Source organism: Cervus elaphus, chromosome 18 (genome assembly GCF_910594005.1).
Source record: "Cervus elaphus chromosome 18, mCerEla1.1, whole genome shotgun sequence".
Classification (NCBI taxonomy): Eukaryota; Metazoa; Chordata; class Mammalia; order Artiodactyla; family Cervidae; genus Cervus; species Cervus elaphus.
In genome coordinates, this window is record NC_057832.1 from 19,683,403 (window position 1) to 19,695,864 (window position 12,462).

At 37.8% G+C, this 12,462-nt stretch overlaps 1 protein-coding gene across 8 annotated transcripts in view; it reads left to right on the forward strand.

Annotated features, from left to right (window-relative positions):
• The window catches only part of AKAP9 (A-kinase anchoring protein 9), a 164,533-nt gene that overhangs the window by 64,126 nt on the left and 87,945 nt on the right, over nt 1-12,462 (forward strand). For all 8 annotated transcript variants that reach the window (XM_043872888.1, XM_043872890.1, XM_043872891.1 and 5 more), the window contains 4 exons: nt 519-657; nt 3,547-3,632; nt 8,138-8,252; nt 8,710-8,908. In XM_043872888.1, the coding sequence (XP_043728823.1) occupies nt 519-657; nt 3,547-3,632; nt 8,138-8,252; nt 8,710-8,908 (539 nt within the window). The remainder of the gene's footprint in view (nt 1-518; nt 658-3,546; nt 3,633-8,137; nt 8,253-8,709; nt 8,909-12,462) is intronic.

Genomic DNA, 12,462 nt, shown 5'->3' on the forward strand with positions numbered 1-12,462 from the left:
TGTATAAACCATGAATAGTATTCTCTTGTGTTAAAGTCTGTGAACGTGATCTCCTACTTTATATAGTTTCTGTAGAATTTATACACTACTTTCTAGTCATCGTTGTTGAACTTCTGTCCTCATCTTTTCACCTTTTCTCATGGGTAGTTGACATTACAGAGGGAATATCTGTATAGGATGTATACTAGAAAGTGGTAAAGTACGAGATACATTCATTATTACAAAGAAATAAAAATATTATAGTTTAGACATATATATTTAATATATATTATAGATAATGAAGGCTGTCACATTTTCCTGATGTGAGAAGAATTCGTGTCTTGCATGTAGAGAGAGAAGGATTTAGACTTGTTTGTTCTTTGGCAGATTGATTTGATACACGGAAATGTTTTCTTACTGATTTTTCCTGTGACATTTTTTGACTCTGTTTTACATATAGGAAATAATGTTTAATAATCTCTAGAGGTAGAAATCAAAACTTCATAATTTCATACAATACCTAATTTTATTGTCGACAGACTTTTTGCAATGTCCATGGTGAACATTACACTCCTGCTTTAAAATGTGAAGTAAATGGAGAAGAGAAAGAGACTGCTGGTGTGCACACTTCTGAAAATCAAGAACTGGGATTGCAAGATTACAGATGTGAAGTCCAAGGTAATAAAGACTTTACTGCATTGTTGAACAGAGTATTTAATTTTCTTACATGAATTGTTGATAAACTATTTCCATTAATTCCTGATTTAATCACTTAGCTGATTTGAGTTTATCTTAGCATCTTTTTTCAGGTTCATGAAATCTTGCCTTTAACGTACATGTTTAGTTTTACAATGCAGTAATCGTGATAAAAAGAAAACCAAAGCTGTCTGCAAATATTCTTGTCTCTTTATCCTCTGTTCCTCTATTTCCGTCTTTTCTTCACTGTAATTCTTAATTTTATACCATAGATCCAAACCTTTAAAAGTCATTGTATTTGTTGAATAAGTATATGTCAGGGGTTTATTTTTATAAAAAGAATAAGAAGACATTCAGTTATCTTTTTTAATAGGAATCCTATATTAGTTCCTTTTTCCAATTTGCAACCTCAGTTAACTTTTTGGTGTTCAAATGGTATGGACCCAACAGAAGCAGAAGATATTAAGAAGAGGTGGCAAGAATACACAGAAGAACTGTACAAAAAAGATCTTCACGACCCAGATAATCACGATGGTGTGATCACTCACCTAGAGCCAGACATCCTGGAATGCCAAGTCAGTGGGCCTTAGGAAGCATCACTACAAACAAAGCTAGTGGAGGTGATGGAATTTTGGTTGAGCTATTTCAAATCCTAAAAGATGATGCTGTTAAAGTGCTACACTCAATATGTCAGCAAATTTGGAAAACTCAGCAGTGGCCACAGGACTGGAAGAGAGGTCAGTTTTCATTCCAATCCCAAAGAAAGGCAATGCCAAAGAATGTTCAAACTACGACACCATTGCACTCATCTCACACGCTAGCAAAGTAATGCTCAAAATTCTCCAAGCCAGGCTTCAACACTGCGGAAACCTTGAACTTCCAGATGTTCAAGCTGGATTTAGAAAAGGCAGAGGAACCAGAGATCAAATTGCCAACACCATTAGATCATAGAAAAAGCAAGAGAGTTCCAGAAAAACATCTAATTCTGCTTCACTGACTACACCAAAGCCTTTGACTGTGTGGAACACAACAAACTGTAGAAAATTCTGAAAGAGATGGGAATACCAGACCACCTGACCTGCCTCCTGAGAAATCTGTGTGCAGGTCAAGAAGCAGCAGTTAGAACTGGACATGGAACAACGGACTGGTTCCAAATTGGGAAAGGAGTACGTCAAGGCTGTATATTGTCACCCTGCTTATTTAACTTACATGCAGAGTACATCATGGGAAATGCCAGGCTGGATGAAGCACAAGCTGGAATCAAGATTGCCAGGAGAAATATCAATAACCTCAGATATACAGATGACACCACCCTTATGGCAAGAAACAAAAAAGATCTAAAGAGCCTCTTGATGACAGTGAAAGAGGAGAGTGAAAAAGCTGGCTCAAAACTCAACATTCAAAAAACTAAGATCATGCATCTGGTCCCATCACTTCGTGGCAAATAGATGGGGAAACAGTGGAAACAGTGACAGACTTTATTTTCTTGGGCTCCAAAATCACTGCAGATGGTGACTGCAGCCATGAAATTAAAAGACGCTTGCTCCTTGGAAGGAAAGTTATGACCAACCTAGACAGCATATTAAAAAGCATAGACATTACTTTGCCAACAAAGGTCCATCTAGTCAAAGCTATGGTTTTTCCAGTAGTCCTGTATGGATGTGAGAGTTGGACTATAAAGAAAGCTGAGCACTGAAGAATTGATGCTTTTGAACTGTGGTGTTGGAGAAGAGTCTTGAGAGTGCCTTGGACTGCAAGGAGATTCAACCAGTCCATCCTAAAGGAAATCAGTCCTGAATATTCATTGGAAGGACTGATGTGAAGCTGAAGCTCCAATACTTTGGCCACCTAGTGTGAAGAACTGACTCATAGGAAAAGACCCTGATGCTGAGAAAGATTGAAGGCAGGAGAAGGGGATGACAGAGGATGAGATGGTTGGGTGGCATCACTGACTCGATGGACATGAGTTTCAGCAAGTTCTAGAAGTTGGTGATGGACAGGGCAGCCTGGCGTGCTGCAGTCCATGGGGTTCAAAGAGTTGGACACGACTGAGTGACTGAACTTAACTGATCCCTTCACAAGTGTTTCCTACCCTTGTTCATTGGTATGAATAATAAACAAGTGTGTAGAAATTAATGAATGCCAACAGAAGTTACTGTATTTTAATATAAAATTGTTAGTCTTTGTAGCATGCGTTCCACATTAATGAGATTTTCGTTACTAAATACATGAATTTTACTTCCAGCAGGCTATTTTTTTTTTTTTGACTAATATCTATTTATTCAGAAACAAGTAGGTATGGAAGGCTCTTTCTACAGATACTCACAGGTTACATACAACCATTTTTAAACTTTATTTGCAATTCCAAACTCAGACCAATATTTCAAAGAAATGTTATAAATCATAGAATCTTAATGCTGATACAGAAGAGTTGGAGATGATACTGCTAAATCCCTTTATTTTACAAAAAGACAACACACACACAAAAAGGATAACACAGGCCCAAAGAGGTGAACTGTCATAGAAATAGTTACTGGACAATCTAGAACTTGAATATAGTTTTCAGGATTTAAAGATAAGAGCTATTCTAAACATGCCACTTACAACATTAAGATTAATAAATCAGGCCACAAAAGAAAGAAAAAAAAAAGCTATTTAGCCTCACTGTATGGTTAAAACATCTAGCAATAAACAATCAGTAAGGAACAACAGCATTGTAGTAATCATAATTAGAATAACCCAGAAGTTATTATGGTGAAAAATTGGTTTTTAAAATAATATTTTTTAAAAGTTATGAATAGATGAATAATGCTTATTGAAAGAAGCAGACTTTTACTATAAGTGAAATTATTATCATTGTTTATCATTTAGATTTTCAAGAAAATATGCAGACTCTTCGCAGCAAAGCAGCAGAAGCATACAGCAGACTCTTGGTACTTCAATCACGATTAAGTAAAGTATGGAAAATATATAATAATGTTTGCATTTCTTGTATTACCTGCTATTTTGTAAGTTACTTTATCAACCGAAAATTTCTAAAATGAATAAACATGGAAAGAAAATTAGGGGAGAGTGACGTATATTTATAGTATCAGTGAGCTGAAGAAGTTCTGCAGTTTGAATACTCTTTACCCCTTTAGAGAGCTTCTGAAATCAAGATAAAAGTTAAAATATATATAAAATGTCAAATTGTAAACTTTGTTAAACAGTTGCATTTAATTTGAAGTATTTTTTAAAGCAGTGAGTCTCTTTTAAACTGTAGCAATAGTTGTTTAGAACATAGATAATTAGTTTCACATCATGTTACATATATTTAGAAATGTGTGCATAAAAAGCTATGTAAGACAGTATAGACGCATCATATAATTTATTAGCTATTTCAGAAAAATGACATACATCAGCAAATATTAAGTATTGTTATCCTCATGTTGTATGAGAAAAGTACCAGAAAAAACTCTGTTTGCTTATTTGGGTACTTTTTGATGTCATTGTATTAAGATATTTGGGCAGATTTGAGAGATTTAACTAATTGAAAGTTATATTGCTGATGAGGGATACTCTGGCTAAAATTCTCTTTCTTTTTCCTCTTTCTCTTCCCCTCCTCTTTTTCCCTTCTTTCTCCCTTCCCCCTTTCTTTCTCTTTCTGTGCACAACCTTATTCAGTCTTTTCTAAAACATGCAAACCTATTTCAGTATCTTACAGATAACTTTGTAGGAGGACAGGTAGATAGGTTAAAAACCCTTCTTTAATTCTGCCTTTCTCTACCATTGCTACTTTCTTTTTCCTCCCATTCATAGCTAGAATATTTAACCCTATTCAGAATCATCGTACAACTTTCATACCAGTACCCTTCGTAGTCTAGATTTCTTGTTTTCCTGCTGCCCTTCCCTACCTCTTGAGACCCTTTTTCTCCACTCACCCTTGGGTTTCTGAGCACTGCTGACAGAGTGAGATGGTGATATGGCTTGGTGACGCTGCATAGTCATGGGCTCTGACCGTAGCTGACAATTCTTTCATGTGGTCATTCATTCTGTCATAGGCTCCTCAGTGGATGTTCCCTAACTTTATAACTTCCCTAGTTATAAAGTCACACTTTCCATTTCTACTCCCCTTTTTTTCCTTCGCAGATAGCCTTATTTCCCATTTTTCTGTACTAACCTTAACAGTTATAAGCGATCTCACCTTGCTACCTGTAGACCAATAGGCATTTCTTTAAACGTGGAAATACCCTAATTTCTTTTTCTCTGTCTCAGAAGAAGTTGTCCCTTTTCATAACCAAGGTTATCTTATTTTCTGTGCTTTTGTAAACGTCCCCTTCCCCCTCTTCTAAGACTGGTAGCCTGTTTCTTCTGTCCCTTCTGTATTTATTTTCAGGTTCTTTGTCTGTTTTCCTTGTTCTGTCCTTCATTTGCCTTGCATATGCCTCTTGTCTCCACCGTTCAGAACGCAACCAATTTTCCCTGAACCCGATACCTCCTGTGTGTTCTCCTTCCTTCATTGCCTTGTTATTTGAAGGAAAGAAGAGACTGCAGTCGGTTTCCCACCTCTTGCTGTCTCTTCTACCCACCTGTAAACAAGCTCCCAGCTCATGCTTCACTGAACTTTCTTTGGCAGAAGTTACCAGTGAATTCTTAATCATCTAATGTCCTTTCTGCTTTCTCACCTTCCTTCCTTGTTGTCTTTCTTCCTTTTAAAAATGTGTTGCTTTTCCTGGTGACAGGACATGGTTGAAACTATTAAATAGTGTAGGAGGACTTGCAGTAAACAAGTAACTACACTGATGCTTGTCATTTTGCCTCTTTCCTTTGAAGACAGTGAGTGGGGAACGGTTTCTTTTGATGAGTCACAGATGCCCCTTCCCTGGTGCTGGAGTGTGGGAGCCTGCTCTGGAACACAGACACCCACACTCGGCTCCTTAGTTCTCCCCAGACACTTCTTTCAGTTTCTTTTTAGAAAAACTTTTACGCACCACCAGACTTCTGCCTGACTGGGTCAGCTGAAAAGGCTGTGCTGTGATTAGTTAAGGGTTGATATATTTGTTTTCTGATGTCTGCCTGTCATTGATCTCTCTCTGAGCCTGGTGTCTCTCTAGGGTTCTGCTAGGCAAGTTAACTGCTCCTCCACCTGCAGCTCCCTTCCAGCGTGCTGTAGGCTGCTGTGGCCCCTTCCTTCCTTGCTGAATCGCTATTCTTTTCTGTTGAAATCTGCTGGTCTCTTTTTTTTTTTTTTTGGTTTATTATGGATTTATCTTGTACAGATTCATTGTCATTTTAATTGAGTCATGGGGAAAGAGGAGAGGTGTATGTCGGAGATCATAACATAAATGCCTATGTGAGCTCAGCTCATAAAATAAATGAAGAAGGCCAAGTGAAAGCTGGGAAAGTGAAACCTGGAGAAAACATACTTCATTTAAAGGGGACAGAGGCTGCTCAGCTTCACGTGCTGTCACATGTGGGAGTGGGGCCTGGTGTTCGTTCCTTCAGGTCATCGACTTTATGATCGAATCTTATATAAAGTCTTTTTGCCTTTTTAAATATTGGGAAGGATTAAACATTTAAAAAAAAATTTTTTTTTCTAATTGGGAAGCAATTAGGAAAAAAAATACAAGAAAAACTGTTTGGTACCCGAAAGAATACTTCTGTAGCCAGTAATGAAAGTCAGATCTCTACGTTACCTCCTTAGGTATAAACAGATGCTCAATGTATCTTCCACTAAGTGAATAAGTAAGTAATTGTTAGTCGCTCAGTCGTGTGGGACTCTTTGCAACCCCATGGACTGCAGCTCAGCAGGCTCCTCTGTCCATGAGATTTCCCAGGCAAGGATACTGGAGTGGGTTGCCATTTCCTTCTCCAGGGGATCTTCCCAACCCAGGGATCGAACCCAGGTCTCCTGCACTGCAGGCAGATTCTTTACCAACTGAGCTACAAGGGAAGCCCAATTTCTTAATTCTACTTTTTTTTTTGTAGTATTAGCTCTTGTCTTAGAATATTTTTTTCCCTTAATTTATGTCACTTTAGTTCTGTGGCTTTTAAAGCCTTCATTGTGGGTTTTGCCCACCCACCTACAGTCACCAAGAATCTCTACTTGATCCACTAATTATGGTGTATGGAGTTGTGGTGACATGTGACATGTCCACTAGGCTAACCCCCACTAAACCCTTCAAAGTCAGGAAGTCTTCTCTTGATTTTCATTTCCTCTTAGCACAGTGCTTTGTTTAGCACATGGTAAAAGGTTTACTGTATGTTTGCTGAATGAATTGATAGTATTGAAAGGTAGAGCTGAAAAGTAAAGTATTTACCTGATGGGCTTTATTTCTTCTGGCAAGATTCTTGGTTGAAATGTACATGGGATTAGGAGTCAGGTAGAGGACTTGATAAAGTAGTACCAACTGAAATGGCCTTCTTGGGAAATACATTTTATCCCGGTGCTCACCTCCATCTACACAATTCTTTGTTCACCTAGTGTAGCAAATCCAAACTCGCACCTTGCTTTTAGGGTGCTCTTTCATCTTCATCTGTCTTCTTTATCTGGCATACACAATTTCCCCTATCCTTCAGGACCGTTGTCTTCACCACTTCTAGCAGGCCACCCTTTCACGAATGCTCCTACTCTGCCTTCCTTGGAACGTTTCCTAATCATTGACCAAAATGATGGAGGCCCAAACCAAATTTCACTTCCTCCATCAGACCCATACCAGTCTGTCTTCTATTATCACCCTTTAGTCACATGTTATAGTTTAATGCATTGTTAATTATTTAATTTTGCTTCCCCAATTGTGAAATTCTGTGAGGGCAAATGTACCATGTATATGTGTGTGTGCATTTTTCCCCACTGATTTTATATTCTTACCTCCCTTGTCAGAGTGCTCGCCACATAGTAGACTGAGTATTAAATATTTGAAGAATGACTTAAGTAATACACACACACATCTGACATATTGCTGCCTAGTTTTAATAGTTAAGGAAAGAAGCTGAGGTTTATCTGTTTTTGTTGTTTTCCTTGCTTTTGTATAAAGAGTAGCACACATTTGTCAGCTACCTGATTGTATGTAGGTTACATTCAGAGATTAATAGCAGATATGTGATCAAGTATTCATAATATAAAATTTACTCTGTATGAATTGAAATTTCAAAGATTAAGTCATGTTTTAAATATTGCTGTGAACGTTATACCAAAATTCTGTGTGGCTCCTGTTTTTATAGTTAGATCAAATTCCTCCTGTATATGAAAGAACATTATATTTACTAATATAATTTCAGTCCTGTGAAGGGAATGCAATGTGAGTCACTGTGTTAGAGTGTGGAATAACTTGGAAGGGAAAATACCTGTATCAGAATGGTACAGTTCTGGGTGATTTGGGGAAGAAAAAAAAACTTTTTAAAGATAAAGTTGCTTTGTATAGTTTCTACAATCCTGAGTCATATATCTGTGTCACTGCTTTTCTTCTGTTATTTTTCATAGATTAAGAGACAGCAGGCACGTGATAGGAAACTTGAATTTGCAGAAGCGAACCTGCCAGAAAAGCAAACAGACTTTTTATCAACTCATCCTCAGATGACCAATTTGCAAGACATTGGTAAATTTGGACTATATACCATAATGTGGTTTTTGTATCAAATGTTCAGTAATTTGACTTTTTACTTTAAAATCTGAGACAACTTAGTGCCTTTGGCATTTCACGATAACCCTCTTTGGTCTCAGTTTTCTCATCTTTCAAATGAGAGGCTTGGACTGTCTGTGTCTTCCTACATCTTACATTTCCTGATTCTAAATTGTTTTCTATTTAAAGACATAAAATTGGTAGGTGTAGTGGTATTGCTGCCATGAAGATAGAAAAAATGATCTTGATTTACATGATTCATGTTTTCTTATCATAAGTCTACATGAGTTTAGACTGATACCCAAGTTATACTATTAAAAAACATTATCTTTCAAAGAAGAATGAATATTCTCCTACTTCAAAAAAGTGATTTTGGTATTTCATTGAGAAATTTCTATTGAAATGTGTATTTTCTTCTATTCATGTAACTTAGATGTTAGTCATAAAAGCAAGTTACCTCCACTGCAAGATAATGAAAAAACGAAACAACTTGAAGGACAGGTTCAAGAATTAGAAAACCTCGTATCCTCTTTGAAGCAGCAATTGAAAGAAACTGAAGAAAATTATGAGGCAGAGATTCATTCTTTGCAGGAAAGGCTTCAAGCTGTTAATGAGTCCACAATTCAGCCAAGGTATCCGTCAACTTATAATTTCATTCAGTAGTATTTGTAGTTTAGTAGCAGTCATAATATGGTTGTTTTAAGAAAAAAATGTAACTTAAACAATTTTGCTTGAAAGAGATGAGCTGTAGCATTATCAAGAAATAAGGACAGGAGGTAATTCTTCATCTCTGAAATGTGTGAAGTAAAGGTTAGTGTAAACCACATATATTTTATAACAGGATTATTAATTACAGCTTTATTTTCTAAAGAGGCTCTTTGTTATGAATAGGCTAAGTTAAACCAGGCGGTGTGCACATGTTTGTTTTTTTTTGTATGCTTAGTCTTTGCTACTTTGATATAGGCAGTACACAAAGGATATAAGATACGATCACGCCAGTCATAGCTGGACTTTCTCCACCTGGTTGTCTAATACTTGGATTTACCACGTCCAGAATACCCACTCTGAATCTTTCCCTCAAAATCTGCTCCTTCTGCAGCCATCTGACTCCATCTCTGGTGACTCCCCTTTCAAACCACACTTCCAGTCTGGCAAGAAATCCTGTTATCTCTATTTGCAAGACAAATCTAAACTGTACCACTTCTCACCAGGCCCCTAATCCCTGCCATCATCATGTCTCACTTGGACTACTGCTTTTATCCTAACTCTTCTCTAGAGTCTGTTCTCTACACAGTTCCAGAGCTTTGCTTTTAAAATTTAAGACAAGTCATGTTATTCCAGGGCTCTTCTGTCCTTAATGTGCCTTACCAGATCCTTACTTACTGGGTTCTGTTTCTCTCTGAATCTATCTCCTGCTGCCCTGCTTATGACTTACTACTAGAATGCCACATAATCTCCTCGAGATTCTCAAGCTGTTGGGATGCTCCTGCTTTGAGAATTTCTCTTCTCATTGCTGTTCCTTCTACCTGGGTTGATCTTTCTCTAGGTTATTTGCATGCCCAACACTCACCTCTTCGGGTCTTTACTCAGGTGTCATGTTCTCATGAGGCCTGTCCTCATTACCCGATTTAAATTAAAATCATCCCTTAAAACTCTACACATGAGTTTCCTGTTTCGTTTTTCTGTATTAATGTTATGTTATATATATTTTGTTGTTGTTCAGTCGCTGAGTTGTGTCCAACTCTTTGCGGCCCCATGGACTGTAGTCCATCAGGCTTCTCTGTCCATGGGACTTCCCAGGCAAGAACACTGGAGTGGGTTGCCATTTCCTTCTCTAGGGGATCTTCCCAACCCAGGGATCAAACCCACATCTCTTGCTTGGCAGGCAGATGCTTTACCACTGAGCCACCTGGGAAGTGTGTTATATATATATGTAACTATAAAGATAAGGGTATATATATGTATTTATATGTATATGTATAGATAGAAGGGAAGGTTTATTTATTTGTTTATATTATCTGTCCCCTGTGTTGGACTTCAAGCTTTGTTAAGGGAATTTTTGTCTATGTAATTTCCTATATCCCAAATCCTATAATAATTCCCTACGAATAGTTGGTGCTCAGTAAATATTTGTTAAAATGATTGAACAACTTAGAATTTAGTCGGGAAATGTGTTGTAGTATTTTACTAGCTCTATAAAGTCCTCAGAGTTTTAACCTAACTTTGACTGGCTCTGCTGCTCTAGGACTGATACCTCCATAGGTACTTGTTACTGAAACCTGAAGAGAGTTTTTGTGTTTTATTGTGTGTGTGTGTTGAAGACAAACCACTGAGTGTCCTCACTTCGTTGGAAGCACTCTGTTTCTGCTGCTTTTATTCAGTGTCTGTATATAGGCTTTGGAATTATTTATCCCACATTGGCACAGCCTTACAAAGCTTCCCTTTTATTTGAGGTCATTGGTTCCCAGACTTTACGATGCATTAAACATTGGAGGTTTTTGAAATGTAATACTATTTTTCAACTACGGAAAATTGCAAATTACTGGATTTTACATTTGAAGCATGAGTAGATTCAGTAGCTTTGACATAGATTCTGGTCATTTGTATTTATACAAGATGATTCTGATACAGGCAGTTCATAGATTGACATTTGGAAACTATTACTTTAGATTTTTTTATATGAAAGAAAATAAGTGGATAACAGGAACTCATAACCTTTTAACGTATTTCAAGTAGCCTTCCTTTAATTAGTGATGTTTTCTCTCTGAAGCATGAAGAAAAGGAAAATCTCTGGAAGAGCAGATCTACTTTGCTCTTCCTACACTTGGGCTTTTGCCAACTTGTTGTGCTTTTCAGAGTTTCTGAAATAATCAATCAAAATGTATTAACAGTACCTTTCAACCAAAACCATTAGTTTTCTCTTAGATCCCAGCAATGAGGTTTATTGACTGCCATATTCTCTCCTATGAATATGTAATTAAAGTTATTTCTTGTGAAATATCACTACATATTTGGAAACAGCTGTGGCACTTTTTGAATAAAGAGTATTTTGTTCTTCTAATATAGATTTGAGATAATTTAAGAAAAACTAATTGTCATTCATTTAACAAGTATTTGGTAATGTTATCCATGAAACCTCTTGGGGCAATAGTATGGAGTTGGAACAGCTATGGGCTTTAGAGTCAGACAAACCTGTATTTGACTCCCAGTTGGACCCTTGAGCCGCCATTTGATCTTAGACAGATACTTAAACATATCTAAGTAATACGTGCTGTGCTCAGTCCTGTCTAACCCTTTGTGACCCCATGGACTGCAGCCCACCAGGCTCTTCTGTCCATGGGATTCTCCAAGAAGAATATTGGAATGGTTGCCATTTCCTTCTGCAGGGGATCTTCCCGACCCAGGGACTGAACTCACATCTTCTGCATTGGCAGGTGGATTCTTTACCTCTGAGCCACCCCTTTGAAACCCATGTCTAAGTAATACTGAGGATAAAAACTACCTTAGAACCATGAGGATTAAAAGAAACCGTGACTGGAAAGTCAGTCAGTTCAGTCGCTCAGTCGTGTCCAGCTCTTTGCAACCCCATGGACTGCAGCACGCCAGACTTCTCTGTCCATCACCAACTGCCAGAGCTTGCTGAAACTCATGTCCATCAAGTAGGTGATGTCATCCAACCATCTCGTCCTCTGTCGTCCCCTTCTCCTCCTGCCTTGAATCTTTCTCAGCATCAGGGTCTTTTCCTATGAGTCAGTTCTTCACATTAGGTGGCCAAAGTATTGGAGCTTCAGCTTCACATCAGTCCTTCCAATGAACACCCAGGACTGATCTCCTTTAGGAGTAACTGGTTTGATCTCCTTGCAGTCCAAGGGACTCTCAAGAGTCTTCTCCAACACCACAGTTCAAAAGCATCAATTCTTCTGTGCTCAGCTTTCTTTATAGTCCAGTTCTCACATCCATACATGACTTCTGGAAAATCCATAGCTTTCACTAGACGTACCTTTATTGGCAGAGTAATGTCTCTGCTTTTTAATATGCTGTCTAGGTTGGTCATAGCTTTTCTTCCAAGGAGCAGGTATCTTTTAATTTCATGACTGCAGTGATTTTGGAGCCCCAAAATATAAAATCTCTCACTGTTGCATAGTTCCCCATTTATCTGCCATGAAGTGATGGGACCAGATGCCAT